This window comes from Acomys russatus, chromosome 5 (assembly GCF_903995435.1).
Source record: "Acomys russatus chromosome 5, mAcoRus1.1, whole genome shotgun sequence".
Lineage (NCBI taxonomy): Eukaryota > Metazoa > Chordata > Mammalia > Rodentia > Muridae > Acomys > Acomys russatus.
The window spans coordinates 77091515-77109440 of record NC_067141.1 but is presented as its reverse complement, the minus strand read 5'-3'; the positions used below and the strand labels follow the sequence as shown (position 1 = coordinate 77109440).

The 17926-nt window shown below is 46.4% G+C and overlaps 1 protein-coding gene across 1 annotated transcript in view; it reads left to right on the top strand.

The window, feature by feature from the left end:
* Positions 1-17926, top strand: part of Gfra1 (GDNF family receptor alpha 1) — a 201844-nt gene that overhangs the window by 130064 nt on the left and 53854 nt on the right. The window contains exon 6 of the mRNA XM_051146857.1: positions 16886-17222. Within this exon, the coding sequence (XP_051002814.1) occupies positions 16886-17222 (337 nt within the window). The remainder of the gene's footprint in view (positions 1-16885; positions 17223-17926) is intronic.

Sequence of the window (17926 nt, the reverse complement as noted above, 5' to 3'; positions counted from 1 at the left end):
CCATCCTACTATTAGTTTTTTCGGCGGTAGAATTCTGTTTGATCGATCCGTGCCAGGACATTGATGGATAGCTTTGTTCTCTAAATGTCAAATATGTGGGGCTTCTGTGCTTTATGTGTCTACTGACACACTAATCTTCGGCAGATGCCTCTCCCCAGGCCGCGCTCCGCTCTTGCAGAGGTCTGCCCTCCTCCCACAGAGGCTGTGGAGGGCTTCTAAGCACGTCGGAAGTTTCCTTTTTCACTTCTCTCAAATTCAAACCCACTGATGAACCGTTGACACTGTAAAGAAGACCTCGCTCCGCAGGTGAAGACTGAGTAAGGCTTCCTTCCCGCCGCCTTTCTCTAACATGCTGGTTCCACACAGAAAATTAATGACCGATTTCAGAGTATATTTTATATTTCTGGAACTTCGTTTTGCTATTTGACTTGTCTTTTATTTTTAAATCACATTTATATGTATGTATGTATGTATGTATGTATGTATGTGTGTATGTGTGTATGTATGTATTTAGAGTGTGTGTGGGGGGGGTGGATGCACACTACACATGAGATCCGAGGACCAGCCTGCGAGAGTGGATTCCCTCCTCCTGCCTCAGTGGCATCAGTAGATCAAGTTTAGTGGCAAATGCTTTTCCCTGCTGTGCCATCTTGATTTTGTTGGCTCTTGACATGTCTTTCCCAAAGCCAATTTAATCTTCAGTTTTTCTCAGATGCCTTTCTCTGAACTCTGTGAACCTCAACACACTCTCGCCCCCAGGCCTCTCCACATGCAGTCCTATTTACAACACAGGACAGAACTTCTCATGTGAAATCCTTCCAGGGAACGTGGCAAACCCTAAGGGATTGTTTATATATAATATATATTATGTATAAACTAATAACTCTTACATCTTAAATTGATAGTCTTATGTCTCACACAACTAGTCAACTAAAAACTTGAGAGGTTTTCTACCAAAAAGCCAATTTGGCTTCTGTTTTCTTTCTGTCCAGGAACTTTTTTAGAAGGCACGTCCTGGCTCACTGAAATGTCAGTTTCCTTCCTTAAGTCACAGGGCCCCCACTTTGAGCTTCGTGTTCCTGTGTCGGGAGCCACACCCAGCTATGGCTTGCACTCTGGTACCATCCCAGTGCACTTGGTAAAGCTCATTAACTGCTGCCACTGGGGAGGAAGAGACTGTCCGGTCTTCAGACACATACGTCAGGGCGAATCCTCAGGAGATGCTCAGTGTTCATTTGCTAAGGCCAAAGGGCAGAAGGCTCATTAGTTCCCGTGTTGGCAACGACTTGGTAGGAATGCAGTGTCACCAAGCTGAGGCTCCTATCATTTGTTCTTTATCTGAAAACAAGAATTCTTCAACCCCCTTCACACGGAGCCTGCTTCATGAGCACAGGGACAGGGATCCGGGACATCCTGTGGGGCAACTGGCCATTGCTGCTTTTCAACCCTCAACGGCTTCCACACACTGAAGGGTGGGTGTGTGGCTGGCCGGCTGAGGCTGGCAGTTCTTCCTCCTCTGTGCAGGAGTGCCCTCGCCAAAGGGTGACCCTGAACCTCTATCAAGTCCCGGGGTGCTGTGTGCAGCATTAGCGGTTGACCTGATCCCTGGCACTGGCATTGGATGCCGCTCTCATCTTCCCAGGCATAAAGCTGATGGAATCACCCTGACCGCAACACTTACATTCAGCCTTGCCCTGAGTTAAATGCAGCCACTCATGTGGACATTTCTCGCAGAAGCGAGTGGCTGTGCTACCTTTTTTCTACTGGAAAAGGCTCCCTTTGAAGCTTGGAGGAATAGTTCACAGAACATGTGCTTTTTTTTTTTTTTTTTTTTTTTTTTTTTTTTTTTTTTTTTTTTTTTTTTGCCTCAGTTGTAGTTGGTTTCAACTGCAGACACATCCTAATGGGAATAGGAACTTGGGGTGTTGGCACGGTCCTTATTGAACCCTCCAGTTTTAATTTAGGTGGTGTCCATGCACTCAGGAATATAAACGCTGACATTCTGGTGTGAGAAGCTAAGGAAAGCTGCATTCTAGATACACAGACTCCCAGCATCCCATGGACAGGCGCCATGTGGGAGAGAACCAGCCTTCCTCCCTCCCTCCCTCCCAGAATGGCTTGGTGCCCAGGACCACGAAGGAGCTAGAGCAGCATTTACTCTGCAAGCCTCCTGGGAGCCTGAGCTGAGGCTTAAAGTTACCAGGATGCAGTGCAAGTCCTGAGTGAGGAAATTTTCATGTAAAAATTCCTGGCTTTGAACAGCCTTTGAGCTAACCGGTGTAGTCTGTGGAATAGGGATCTTACAGGGATCAGGGTACAGGTGTGAGTGTATTTGCGATTTAAAGCTGGGGGTGTAGGATGGGGGTGCAGGAAGACTTCCCAGCTGCCCATTAAAATGAAGCAGAAAATACCCACTGGGTCACTCAGATGTGTGGGCACTCACAGTCTGCTGTCTGCTGCTTCTGCAGCTCACGGGAGACGTGGGCCCCTGACAGCAGGTGAGGAGGGAAGGTTGTCCTGCTAACCTGCTTCATCTTAGGCCACCAGTGAAAGGGTGCACACTGGAGTCATCTGGTCCACCTTTACTCTGTTGTCACCTGCGTCTTCCTGGGGGTGATGGCTGAAGGGATGATTCTTCAGGAGGCATTTCCTAATGACCACGATTCTGAAAACATGTGCAGAAGCAACCGGAAATAGAAGGCCAGCCCGGGTGTGTCCTGGAGAGAAGCAACAGTGCAGGCGAAGAGCTGGAAGCAGAAGTGGAAGGACCATCTGGCTCCACATCTGACCATCAGGTGTCAGGGGAGCTGTGCAGAACTTCAGGAGTCCTTAAAGGGTAGCCAGGTTTGGTAACTCCTGGAAAGAGTGATGGAACACTAAGATTTGCTTACACAAAAGAGAAATAACACACTGCAAGTAGGAGGGGGCCAGGAAGCCCAAATCTTCTGACTCTGGCTGAACAGGAAGGCCCACGACTGCAGTGAAACATCCTTTTAAAATACTGAACTCTGGGTCTAGGGAGCCAGCACACAAGCATGGGGACCAGAGCTGGGATCTAAAACACACAGAGAAGCTGGATGGGCCTGTCTGCCCTCCCTCCGCAGTTGCATGCCTGCGAGGGAGGTGGAGACCGGGAAGCAAGCTTGCCGGCTAGACTAACTAGCACAACCATTGCCCTTCTGGCTCAGTGAGAGACCCAGCCTCAAGATACGAGGCGGACAGTGAGGGAGGATGACACTTGACGTTGTCCACTTCAGACCTTCACAGCACCCGAACACACATTCCTGTAAGCCCGCCCCCACACACGAGGACACACAGGAAGTTGTATTTGCATGCGCGCACGCACCCACATCATGCACACACCGCGTGTATTAGAAAAAAGGTAGACATAGAATTCAGAATCCACACACCTGACTCTCCGCCCCCACACTACTCCACGTGCTTTGCCCAACTAGTGGCCCTCTTTCTATCCTGACCTCTGCCGCTGGCTACTCGACTGCCTTTTGTGAACACAAAAGCCCTTCAAATGCAAAGCGTTGCTATTATTATTCATGCAGCTCCTGTTTATCTTCCCAAAAGAAACAATTGAGCTGTAGCCACTGAGTGGCGGTTCCAGGGCCGCGGCTAAGGGAAAAGCCACTGCAGGTGGAGCGGCTTAATGGGGTATTAATTGGAACGCAGGTGAAGGCAAATACGTAGCACAGCAGGTCTGTAAATAGGCTCGTGGGAGGAAAGGCATCGAATTTTATGCTCTTTAACTAAAAATAAAGACTTGATATTTAGCTTATCTTTGCTGAAATCCACGCTGTGAGGCCCTGACAACCACCGACATCATCAATGATTCATTATGTCAGCATCATCTCAGCTACTTAACAGGATCTTCTGTCTCTTCGCTCCCCATTGTTTCAGTGCCTTCCTAGGCTTCAGAATGTTCTCTCTCCATGTGTCTGTATCAGAGGCCAGGGCAATTTCTGAGAGTTTTGGGTACCAGTAACCATTGCGCCCTGCCCATCTTCTGGTCGTGTCCAGTCATAACATTGTAAACTGAATGAAGAGCTCACAAGACATAAATTCAAACAAACACTCCATCCAGGTAGGCACCTTACAAACCCTTGTCCCAGGACCTTCTGGTAGAATAAATACCTCATCAAGTAATTGTTCTCAGAAGTGATTTATCAGTTGCCCACAGCAACAAAAAAGCCTTACCACAGACCCATCCCTTTTCTCTGGCCAACATTGCCACCTCTTTTTTTCTACACTCACTGCTGAATGACTCGTGTGTGTGTGTGTGTGTGTGTGTGTGTGTGTGTGTGTGTGTGTGTGTGTCTATCTGTCTGTCTCTTCTCTCTCTCCTCTCTCTATATCTATCCATCCATCCACCCACCCACCCATCCATCCATCCTGTGTGTGTGTGTGTGTGTGTGTCTGTCTGTCTGTCTTGTCTGTCTGTCTGTCTCTTCTCTCTCTCCATCCTCCCACCCATCCATCCTGTGTGTGTGTGTGTGTGTGTGTGTGTCTGTCTGTCTGTCTGTCTGTCTCTTCTCTCTCTCCTCTCTTTATATCTATCCATCCATCCTCCCACCCATCCATCCTGTGTGTGTGTGTGTGTGTGTGTGTGTGTGTGTGTGTGTGTGTGTGTACACTCAGCTTATATATGCTGCTCTATCCACTTAGTATCACTTGCTATTTCTCCCACTCGCAGCATCCCTTGGTTGTCTGGAGTTCTTCCTCTATGGGCGTTGCCCCATGATGTGTCTTCCGTCTGTGTAGCATCTTTATTGGTGTTGAATTTCTTCAGGTCTTGTTTGTGTGTCCACTGTTAATTGAGACGTCGCAGGTGTAGCTTCCCTGTCTTTTGTAGGAGACACATTCCTGGTCCTTTGGCTCTCACAGTCTTTCCGCCTCCTCTTCTGTGACGTTCTCTCTGTCTTTGGTGCAGGGGTTTTGTTGTAGATGTAGCAGTTGGGTTTGGGCACTGCATGATTACTTGTTTTCTGCACTTTGGTTGATGGTGGTTTTCTGTAATGGTCTCCCATCTGCTGCAAAGAGACGTTTCTCTGACAGGTGGTGAGAGACGCGTTCATCTGTGGGCGTGAAGATAAAAGTCTGGTGCAGTGAGCACCTGGGCTGGCTCAGTGAAGCGTCAGTAGTAGGTCTTCTCTAGGGCTAGGCTTCCAGGACTGGGCGGGACTTCCAGGACTGGGCGGGACTTCCAGGACTGGGCGGGACTTCCAGGACTGGGCGGGACTTCCCTCCTGTTGAGTGGATCCTAAGTCCAGCTAGAGAGCTGTTGGCTACTGCTGCCTTCCAGAGGAGTGCCACTCTGGCACCCTGAGGGTTAACACGCCGTTCTGGTCATTGTTGTGGTCCATAGACATCATCGCAGCTACTTAAAAAGGGGAGGCACATTATCTTATGGACAGCTTTGTATCAACAACTTAGAAAATTATTTTTTAAAGCCACTTCCTGTTATTGCTTCTAATTGGTTTTCTCTGTGGCAGTACCCCGGGTAGCGAGTGAGGGAAGGCTTGGTGTAGTCTTTACAGTCTGCTAGCCCATATTTCTTGCCTTCCCTGAGGAGACATAGCACCTGTTCTGGAGATGGATTTAGTCTTTTACCATTGAAATCACTGAATATCAGTAGAGCTTGCATAGGCTAAATATTAGTGGAGTAACTTTTTTGTGCTCCGTGAAATGAATTAGGTTTGTTTTATCACGCACGTCCTTCCGATGGTTGAAGTACTCATTAATTTTACTGCTAATGAGATGTTTGCAATTAAATACCTTTAACTAATGAAGATCAGACAAAAAGCAAGGGCTGTTCTCTGTGCCTTCATAAAAACGGGGAAATATTTATAGGCCTCACTGTATATGGTGTTTGTGGAAAGGCCACAAGTCTAAGCTGCTTTTCTGGTCCAGAGAAGAAGATGAGAAAAGTGGGCACATTTGGATGGAACAAGAGTCTCTGAGAGTGGAGATGAAAGGCCCACAACTGAAAACCAGCCCTACATGGAAAAGCAAATTTCATGGTTGAAGATGCAGCAGGATTGAACACAATTAATAGTTCTGTAGCCGTGGCTGAGTTCTGGGGTAGGCCCTGAGCACATAATTAGATTATTAAAAATGGCCCGTCTTAGGCCCACTATTTCCAAATTGAAATCCAATTATGCTTTTATGATTTTGCTGAAAAAAAAAAATGATTGCTGTTTTGCTTGAGTCTGCTTAGAAGATCATTTCCTCTCTGCCTCCACATTTGCACATGTCACAATACATTTGCAAACAAACCTGACCTCAATTATCTAGGAATCAATCTTACATTAGATAAGCCATATTTTAATGAGTGTTTGTGTGTCTAATAGTATATGCCTCCTAACCTGAGGAAGTGAAGGGATGGTGATACGAGTCTGCAAAAAAAGAAAGGAAAAAGAAAGGAAGAGATATCTAAAGTGGCATCCTACCCCTTGGAGAGGTGTCGTGCGCAGATCCGGGCCAGAGTGTGCTACCAGACAGACTTGGTGCTGTTGGCGGTTGTTGGCAGTGGGGCTGTAATAAAGCAGTTGTTTGCAGAGAGATGGGCTCCAAAATCTCATGCACTCCTGCAGTGTCGATTTAAATGCTAAGTTAAATATTTATGAACCCAGGATTTTTATAATTGATCATTCTATGATTTATACACTGTAATTATAATTAGGTTGAAAGAGATTTTTAAAAAGCCAGTTCCCTTGTAGTCAGGGCCATTAAATAATGCTAAGCTGCCAAAACAAAAATTAGGTGGGAACCCAGCCACCAAGTACTAAGCACCCGTCCCCATGTCTGACTCACGGGGAGGGACCACACCTTACTAGGCACATGGCCTGCAGTGCTGGCTCCTGCCTCACCTGTGAACATCTGTCTTGCCTTCATTTCAAACCTAGTTGAACATAAACAAATAGAAAACTTGGAGGAGCTGGTATACAACAAAGGGAAAGGTGGGGGAGGTTGGAAAGGTTAATTAAAAATGTAATGATCCCGTTTGCTGAGACAGCGCCCTCAATCACTGTAGCAGCAAGCCCAGGACCAGCACACTCTGAGGGATGGAAACGGTTGGGGAGGGGTGGGCTGGAGGCAGGCAGCTTTGCGTGCCTTAGGAAATGGCCAGAAAGGGTTGCGACCACCCGGCCACCTTTGACTTGTGTTTTACAGTGGGAACTGGGTAGAAGAATCATTTCCAAATTCTTTTGTTTGTTTGTTTGTTTGCTTGCTTCTAAATTCTTAAGTATTCAAAACATTTCCCGTGTTCTCAGCCCCAGAGGAAGCTTAGGTATGGTCGCAGGCGGTCACGTAGATATAAAATTAAGGGCCAGCCGGAAACGCCCGTGTGTAATACAATAGGTCTGAAACGTGTGTAAACAGAAAAGTGGGCTTCAAATAACCAGCACATGGATCTTCAGTGCAATTTTTTTGCACCTCAGCTGGACAAGACCAAAGTCATGAAGGATCAATTACAAGGGTCACAGCCTGTGTGATCAGATCTTGCCACCTGATCCATTCAGATACCAGGTGACTGTCGGCGTGAGCCTCCTGAAAAGCTTGCCCACCCCTGGGGAAAAAAGAGCTTGGCACCTTTTGCTCATTTCTCATTTGCTGGGCTAATGCATTAGAGGGAGTCTATTGGAAGAACAGTAGTTGTGTTAACATGGCAATTAATCAAGTCGGAAAGAAAGAATGCCCGAGTTGTGGGTTCCGTTCTGCAGCCCCACAAAGAAGGGCAGAAGCGTAGCCGGAAACTGGCTAGCCGTGGTGAACAGCACCCTCCCACTGTGTCTTGCGAACTCTCTGCCCAGTCCATCATATTGCATGCAACCCATGCAGATTTTAATGTACTTACTGCTCGATTCCATTTCACAATCTCCAGAAGTAGATTGCTACTTGTTTTTGCCACGGTTTCACCCTGAATAGCACCCAGTGGGCCAGCTGGCTCTGGTGTTGACCAATCACGGTGGCATTTTTCTGAGTGTAACGTTGAGAGGCTCCTGGTCACGGTGGTGGCCTGTTTAATTTGAGCCAGTGACAGGATTATTATTTGGGGAAAAGGCAGCTCCTTGCTTCAGAGGTTTTTGAGTTTGAATACTTCTCTCAGCCTGTTGTGATTCCTGACCCATCAAACCTCCCTGGGTGGGATAGGCCTCCCCGGGTGGGATGGGCCTCCATGTTTGCTCTGCCTGCAGCTCAGGGCTGGCTTTGGGGTCTAGGAACTCCTGGATCACCAGAGAGGCAAGTGCCTCTGACAGTGTAGAACCTCCTCTTTGGTTTCCTTCTGTCCTTAGTCATCATCATCCTTAATATGTGAAGTTATAATTTGTAAAAGCAAGTTATATTGTGTATCAAACCAAAACAAAGGATATTGAGGATTGAAGGAACTTCATTTATCAAATCTTACAAATGGGAGAAGGAGGGTACACAGGGGTGAAACTGATTTATGCATTTACGCAGAAATGATTGGATCACATTTAAACCCAAAAATTTAGCCAGGCCTGGTAGCCCATGCCTGTAATCTAGGTACCTGGATAGTTGGCTCAGAAGGATTAGGACAACTTGGACTACAGACTTATTAAAAAAGCAGATAGATATGATATGATATGATAGAGGATTCATAGGTAGATAATTAATAGATAGATGATAGACAATGGATGATACGTGGATAGATAGATAGGTGATAGGTATTCTGGCTCCCAATCCATTACTCACTGGCAGCATCTAGCCCTTTGTTTTGGGCTCTAGTCCTCCAGTTTTGATGAATGTCACTCATCTCATGCTAAAGACATCAAAACAGATCTCCCAGTCCGACACAGTCCTGCTGGAAAGGCTTACAGCGAGGCTAACGAGGGTACTCTGTACCGTGCAAGTAATGACATGGCTGTGTCAAGCTTCAGAATAAAAAGCTGTTTAAGCGGTATCCTCCAAAGTATTGTGTTGGGCCCAAGCTGCACAGGGACACTTCAACTGAACACAACCTGTTGGCATATGCCCTGCCCCTCTCCCCTGAAAAAAATGGGGGAGGGGGCTCTAGTAAACAGCCTTCTTTCTGAGAACATTTCCACTCAGCCAGCGCCCCAGACACTCTACCAAGTTAAAGAACGAATAGCAGCAGGTGGAGGGAGAGGTTAGAGGTTGGGGAGCAATATCGTGATGCTGACTCTAAAACGGGCAGCGTCAAGGATGGTGCTGAAGTCTCCCACACCAGCAGCAGGGTGCAGAGCCCAGAGGGTGGAGAGCCCACTGCCTGCTAGTGTCAGTCATCTCCCGTCTCCGCCCTCTGCCTGACAGTTACTGAAGTGGCCTGGTTGTTTGTTTGTTTGTTTGTAGCAGGAGGTTGTTTGGAAATAGAGAGATTCAGTGTCCTTCCAACTGAGCTTAGCCTTCCCCGCTATGGTCTGTGACTTCAGAAGCGTTTATCATAACCCTCGTTGCACCAAGATACCAGGATTTCAGAGAGAGCTGCAGGTGGGGTTTGTCAGGGACCCAGAGGAGAAGGGGCTGAGAGCGATTATGTGTGCGGTACATAGCTGCCTAAGCAAGACTTGTTTTAAAAGAGTGGTATAACATATTCATTTCTTTGAATATTTTATTATGAGCATTTGCAAGCCCACAGAAAAGTGGGAACACTAATAGTCTACACATGCCAACATTTAGAGGCTGTCCCCAAGTGGTTATTCTTTGAGCAGGTATCTGATTTCTTAAAGCCATCAGAGCCCATCCTTTAAACACGTCAGCCCACATACTGTTAGCCAGTGCTGGGCTTCGGCCTACTTCCTTTTTTAAGGGGGGTGGGGGGGGAGGGAAACATTTAAATATACACAAACTTTGTGCCGCCCTTCCAGACTTTGACCAGCCCTTGCATCTGGGTACAGAATTACATAAAATGTACATTTTCTCTATCCCCACCATGCCAGTCCCACCCGTGGCCGAGGGCTACGTGGAGCAGCACAAAGCTGTTAACTTCCTCAAAGCTCAATTGTGCGGTTTTCAGGTGGGAGCTTTGTAGGTGACAAACATCTTCATATCACAAGGCCACTTTTCGCTCTTCAGTGCCGTGTTTCTGTGGTTCATGTCGTCATGTATGTTGATAGCCGACCCGTTCCCGTTTCTTATTTCTCAAGTAGCGTTCCGTTGCGTGCCTGCTGGGCGGCTCCCCCATCGGTGAATGCACGCGCTATTTGCAGTTTGGGGGTTATCGTCAGTACATTTTGTTGTTGTTGTTGTTTGTTTGTTATAGTTTGAGAACTTCGTGCAGGAACACTGACATCACTCCTGCACTCCCCAAGTTTTCCTTGTCTGTCCCTCTCCATCCCAAATAATTACCTCTTTTCTAACTATTGTTGTTACATGTGTACATGACCTTACCACGTGCACTCGCGCAAGCACGCACACATACACACAGCCTACTGAGCCAGCGTTGACCGTTGGCATTGGGCAAGCTATTAAGGACCTCATATCTTAACACACACACACACACACACACACACACACACACACACACACCACTGAGTCAGGGCTGACCGTTGGCATTGGGCAAGCTATTAAGGACCTCATACATACCTGGCAAAAACTGATTCTTACTCTCTCAACAGCCATTGGCCCCATGTAGCGCCTCCTCTTGGAGCAGGCCTTGGGACACTGTCATTGTCCTTATGCGGGTCTTGTTGGGGGCGGCCATATTGTTGAGACTTCCCAGGCATCTTCCCTCTCATGTCTGGGGCACGGCATCAGTGTGGCCGCAGATGCCCTGGTCTTCTTGCACACGGCCTTCTGATCCTAAGAGAGTTTGCTCTGGGGAGCTTTCTGGTCCATTCCATCCCAGCCCGTCCTGGTCCTGTGTGCTGTCGTCAGTAACGTAAGCCTTGTTTGTGGTCACGGTTCCTCACGTGGGTTTTTATGTGTGATTGATACTGTGGTGATCACTGACTAGAAGTTATGTGTGAGTTTTATAACACACCGCCTACGCTTTGTTTCCCCCAGTGTGGTTGGACCTGCAGTTTCCTGCCAGCATAGCAGACTTTGCATTTGAAGTTGTTGGTTTTTAGTTTTAACCATTTCTGTTGCCAAGTAAAACATCTCATTGTAGTTTTATTTTGCTTTTCTTTTGCATAACTAATGATGTTGAATGCGTATCGTGCACGGATTGGCCATTCACACATTTGTTTTAGTGACGTATGTTGAAATATTTGGTGTGTTCTTAAGGAGAGTGCTTTCTTTTAACTGTTAAGTTTTAAGCGTTCTTCATATATTGTAGACTGTGGTACTTTGTCTGACACATATCTGTGAGTGTTTTTCCTTGAGGGTTTCTGTGTATGTTTCCTTATCAGTGTTCTTACGCCAGTAGGGGTTTTTAATTTTTAATTTCTATGAACTTTAACTTATGGAAATTTTCTTTGCTGCTGTTGTTCTATACAGTCCTATAATAGTTACTGATTGCCCAGATTGATTTATCTTTTAATAAATTCATGACTTTAGCTTTTGTATTTAAGTCTGTGGCCTATCCTGTATTTGGTTTTACGCAAGGTGCAAAGTTGGAGTTGAGCTTTTGGGATTTTCATCTTCTTATTAAGACATAATAAATGGGACCATTTGTTGTAAAGACATTTTTCCTTCCATTGGTTTTGTTTTGTTTTGTTTTGGGTTTGGGTTATCAGTTGGTTTAAAAACTCTGTCTTCTGCTCCACTGTTCAGTCTGTTTGTGTCTGTCGTCTGTGTGAGGCACACCGTGTGCATGATGTACACTGCGTGACGCACACCGACTTGACTGTAACTCTCTAGGAAATCTTGAAGCTACTTGAGCATCTGAGTTCCATCCTGTTCACGTTGCCCTTGTTACTCTGCATCACTCACATTTACATGTGGACTTCAGAGAGTGAGCACCAATTCTAAAACGTTAGCGTGCACAGGTACCTGACATGTTAGTCATATTGGGTCTTCTGATCCATGAGCATGGTATAGCTTTCCATTTATAAGTCCTTCTAATTTTTATCAGCAGTGCCTTTCCTTTTCAGAATCTAGATGTCTCATGTGCTTTTTTTTCCCCCTGTTCCTCACTACTGTTGTAAATGGAAATGGAGTTTGAATTGCTCTAACAGTTTGCAGCTATTCTATAAAAGGAATGGTGTGCTAACTAGATTTGTTTAATCATCCCACAGTGTTGAGCACATATTAGAGCATTACATCACACCCTATAGGTATTAGTTTGTCAGCTAAAAATTAGACTCACGGTGTTGAATGCTGGCACTGGGTATGGTGTGGTTGTTGCGTGCATCGGTGCAGCAGCTGTGGATATGACCTTCTGAAGACCAAGCCCCTCAGCGTTCCGGCATCGCCTGGGGAGGGGTAGCCATGGAGGGAGGCAGAGTCACTCTTTTATGGATGGGGCCACCGGTAGGGGGTCCATGCCCCAAGGGCAGCCACACACCCATGTGTACATGGGGAGCACTGATTACATCCAGGAGGTCATTACTAACACAAATCTGTGAACTCAAGAAGGTACCATTGATTTGCATATTAATTTTATATCTTTGACAGATAAATGTAGTTATTCTAATAGTACTTTTTATTTATTTATGTTGACTTACTACGAAGGCTAAGACCTCCCCCACGTTGCAGACTCTGTGGTGCGGATGTGTGTTCTTGGTTTCTGGTCTCATAACCTATGAAATAGGGTTTTATCTGTGTCTTATAGCCACCCTTTCTCAAACTGGGGAAATCGTCGTCTGTTCTTGGTTTGCTGAACATTTGTTTTGAGTGAGTGTTGAGATTCACTGAATGCATTTTTTTTTTTTTTTTTTTTTTTTTTTTTGTCTACTAAAATATTGTGGGTTTTCATCGTCTTGAATTCTGTTGCTGTGGAATCACATTGATTTTTTTTTAAACATCAAACTTATTTTGGCTCCTTGGGGAAATGGTGTGGTATCTTCCTAACACATTGCCGAAAAACTAGCTCAATTTTGGGGGGGGATTTGTACATCTGTGTTTGTAAGGAATGGGCGTCTGTTGTTTGCTTATTTTCCCCATTAGGTTCTTGTGTTTAGATTTTGCTGGACTCATTGAGACAAGAAGTGTAGTAATGGAGTGTTTTGTCTTCATATGGGTTAGGAATGTGCCAGAGCTCACATATGACCTGCAAGGTGGAAATAAATTGGTTTTCCCCCTCCAAATGTGCCAGGTTGTACACTTCAGAATTTGTCACAGGCTTTAAAAGAATGGTGAGGAGGTGAGGTACTGCCAAGGCGCATGAACAGGAGAAAACAGAACCAGCAAGGAAGTGAGGTGAAGTCATGCCTACTGCAAAACTAAGTTAGCTTTGAACAATTGGCCCAGACATAACACACTTTATTGTTTTCACTTGGTACAAAGCTTTTACTTTAGAATATTGCTTTCTATATATATATATATATATATATAACATTAAGATGAAACAGGAAAAAAAATGGGCTGTGGCAATGGCCCAGCCTGCAAAGGATTTGCTGCAGAATTTTGAGGGACTAAGTTCAGATGCCCAGCACACACATAAAAGCCAGGGAAGGCAGAATGTGTGATTTCAGCCCCAGGCTAGAGGAGACAGGTTTCCGAAGCTTCCTTGACAGCCAGGCTGGGTGAGTATGGATGTGTCAGGTTCTGTAAGAGTGATAGAGGGGGACATTTGGCATTGCCCTCTTGCTTCCACATACACGTGTAGACATTTGTACACACACATAAACATCTCTCTCTGTCTGTCTGTCTGTCTGTCTGTCTGTCTGTCTCTCTCTCTCTCTCTCACACACACACACACAGAGGAAGAAAACAGTTAATAGCTTATGTAATTTTATCAACATTTAAAAGACAACAATGTCATGGGAACAGCAAGGTGTACACCAACCAGCCAAGCGTTTCTTAAGCTTGTGTGTCACTGTGCTGTGTGGATTACTTTCAGAGATAAAGAAGTGTTAGGGGAGCCATAGGTTGACTCATTTTTATTACAGTGTTATTGTAGATCTGTAAACAAAGAGGACCATTGCTTGTTTTCACACGATTATAAAAGCAGCATGAATTAAACAGTAAAAGGTCAAACTTTTAAGATCAACGAGATACAAACAAGTCACGTTAACGTAAGGAATGGAGTTGTCTTGCTGGAAATACGTGCGTCCTTCCCATTGGAGGGAACCAGGTGCTGGGTGTGAGACCGGGTTCACTTAAGTTTGGCAGGCCTGTGGTACCCAGTGCATCCAGCGGCAGACATCTTCTCTGCCACTGTTCTCCACGTGAGGCTGAGGTCACATGCACTGATGGGTTGTGTGTCACTACCTACATCCTTTATGTGGCAACCACATCTGCACCACAGCTGTTTGTTTTCTGTAGACGTTAGAAAATACCTTCCATTGGAAGTCAGTGCAGATGTGAAGGTACCAGCATCTAGCTGTAACTCCAATGAGGAATAAGAGTTTATTAATTAACTTTCAGCGATCATAAAACATTCACAGTGTAGAACCTCAGAGGACTATAGACATGCAAAGACACAAATCATTATCTTTGGGCCCAACATCTCAAGGGCTCAGGTGCACCAAGCCGTCCTTGGCACCACACAAACTTTGTGGTGATGCACGCTTTGTGACTCCAGCATTTCAGAGGCATAGGCAAGAGGATTAGAAGTTTAAGTTATCCTTACCTACAAAGGGAGTTCAAGGCCAGCCGGGGGTACATAAGACCAAGTACTTAAAAACAAAAGAAATTGCCAGGCAGTGATGTACACAACTTATTCCCAGCACGAAGGAGGCACGGGCATTCGGATCTCTGAGTTTAAGGCCAGTGTGCTCTACAGAGCGAGTTCCAGGACAGCAAGGGCTACACAGAGAAGCACTGTCCCGAAAAACTAAACCAAGAAGGAAAGAAATTTTTAAGGCAGAGACCATAAGATATGGAGAGAGCCAACTTGCAAGGCTTGATCTCTGGAGTAGCTGCATGGCTCACCCTGAAAGGCTAGTAGTCTTGGTCATTGCTCTCCACACTGAACCTGCAGCTCTCGGAAGCTGTGGTTCACGCTGTAATGTAGCTTCTGATTTGGAATGCTCTCTTAAAACCTCGTTCTTCTGTTTTGTTCTGTTTGGTTTTTAAAGACCTTTTTTTTTTTTTTTTTTTTCTCTCGGAAAAACTCCTTGAAGTTTTGGAGTTACTTTTTGTGCCCTTTAAGTTTTGTTTTGTAAAAACTGTCTTTGAGGTTGTGATAAGAATATCTGATACTCATTATCCCCCTACCGTTGTGCAACTTAAAAATACGTTTATTTGGATTTATTCTGTATGTGTTTAGGGAGGATAAGAGAGTGCGATGGTGTGGAGGTCAGAGGACAACTTGTGTTAGCTGGTTCTTTTCCTTGTGCCATATGGCTTCCCAGGGTTCAAACTCAGGCTATCAGGCTGGGCGGTAAACACCTTTACCTGCTGAGCCATCTTAGTGCCTCACCCCGAAATCCCCACCCCCAATGCGCCTTCTGTAGAGGATCACTGGCATAAATGCTTACCAGCTGCTGTGGGGTCTGGAAGGTTCCTTCACTTCACTTTCTCAAGAGAAACTCCTTTACATGGGTCATGACAGTTACGTCTAAGTGTTACCTTGCCACAACCCAAGGAGTAACCAGGTTGGTCTGTGGGCGTGTCTCCGAGATGGGTAATTGGAGGAAGACCCAGCCCACTGTGAGTGGCACCATTCTCTAGATGGAGGAAGTGGGGGTGACTGTTTAAGAGTGAAGAAAGCTAGCAAGCTGCCAGCATTCCCGATTTCTCTCTGCTCAGGCTGTGGGTGTGATGTAGGAAGCCGTTTCAGACCTCACCATGGCTTCTCCCCATGTCAGACTGCGCTCTGGAGCAGTAAGCCAGAGGAACCTTCCCCCTGAACTGTCTTTCTGTCAGGGTGTTTGTCACAACAACAACTAAAACATGCGCCTTATGCCTCTTGTCCGTTCACATTGACTGAAACGTCCCCATCGCAGTTGGCCCAGGCAGAGTGTGCAGCCACCTGGAGGAGTCTGTCTTCAGAAAACTCTCACCTAGGCCTTACAAGAGCAGTCCACAGTGGGTGGTGCTGGTTTCCCGGGCAGCCTGGGCACAGAGAGCCAGAGCAAAAGCAACATATGCTCTCTGGCATATCTGAGGCCTGTGGACTACAAGCCCAGAGAAATCCTATCCAGAATCCTAGCCGAATTTTCCTAATCGGGAGCTTCAGTGTCCACAGAGCCCACATTTTGGATGTGGTGAGTTAAGTGGTAATTAGGGTTTGCAAATTTTTTAGTGCTTTATTCTGGTTTTCTTCCAATGGTCTGCGCGCTGAAACTTAGCCACAGATCCTCTGGAGTTGCTTCTTTCTGCTTAGAGAGACTGGCATAATATTTTGTCTTCTGGGCGCAAATAACCATGTAATTACTCTGTAATCATATAGTAATTAGCATGTTCTATATGCATTTATTACATAATTATATTCCTGGAGGATCGCATGGCAATTATACTTGCAGTCACCATATCATTTTATATAGTGTATCATGAACAAGTATATAATTTGTTGCTGTTTTCTTTGATCCTGATTTCAGTTTACCAAGCAGGAGCTGAAAACATGTCTCTAATCGCCCTGTTTACTGGTAGCTGGTCAGGTGCCTGAGTTCCCGTGGCCTGGGTCCATAGCTCCTCACAGACATCTAGAGCCTTCGGTGGGCTGGTACCCTTTGCGCCCTAACACTTTTCTCTTGGTCATGGACCTTTATGTTAGTAGCTTTGAAACTCCTTGGATTCCAGAGTGTGTGCTTGGTCAGGTGAATGCCGGAGACCCCAGGGCGGCTGTCTGGCTACGCCGAGCAGCAGGCACCGTGCTCACCCCTCTTTCTCTGCTTTGCAGTGGAGCACATCTCCAAAGGGAACAACTGCCTGGACGCGGCTAAGGCCTGCAACCTCGACGACACCTGCAAGAAGTACAGGTCCGCCTACATCACCCCGTGCACCACCAGCATGTCCAACGACGTCTGCAACCGCCGAAAGTGCCACAAGGCCCTCAGGCAGTTCTTTGACAAAGTCCCCGCCAAGCACAGCTACGGGATGCTCTTCTGCTCCTGCCGGGACATAGCCTGCACCGAGCGGAGGCGACAGACGATTGTTCCCGTGTGCTCCTACGAAGAACGAGAGAAGCCCAACTGCCTGAATTTGCAGGACTCCTGCAAGACAAATTACATCTGCAGGTGAGTGTGCCGGTTGATGGGACTTGGAGGAAGCCTTGGACTGCAGCTCTACCTCCAGAGCTGCAGTTTTCGGTGCTGCTGTCAGTGCAGCTGGCAAGGCTGGGGGCAGGTCCTCTGAGTGGGTTGGTAAGAGTTTGACCTCTGCTTCTGTAACAAGGCTTTCACTGCTGCTCTGCTCTCACCCTGGGCACAGTCCCATCTTTAACCGAGGAATGCTTTGAGGCAGAGGGAGAAAGCCCACTGCTTATATGGGGCCCAGGTGAGGCGAGGTCGTAGGCATGTGCCCACTCAGGGTCCCAGGGGCTGCCAAGCTTGGAAAAGGAGCTTGCCAAGGATAGAGGCTCTTGGTATACAGGTGCAGAAAACGGGAAGAGACCACACAGTGGCAATCAGCTCCCTGGGTTGGGGTGGGGAGTCAACTGTTTCCTGCCTTTAGTGTGTGGGCTGGTTGATATTGTAGGAAACATTTGTTTCCTTTTTTGTTTTGGCCACTTACTGGCTTATATTTAACCTTTGAGGCGCTCTGTGAACTCATTCTCTATAGCCAGAAAGAGAAAAGGGGTCGGGTCTTCCGCTGTCTCCTTCCTAGGCCAGCCCTCCAGCTACCCTGCTGACAGTTTGATGTCTGTCCTTCCAGAGCTTAGAGCCGAATTCAGTCACTGTTGGAAACAAACAGGTGCCAGCGGACAGAGATTAGCTCTGCA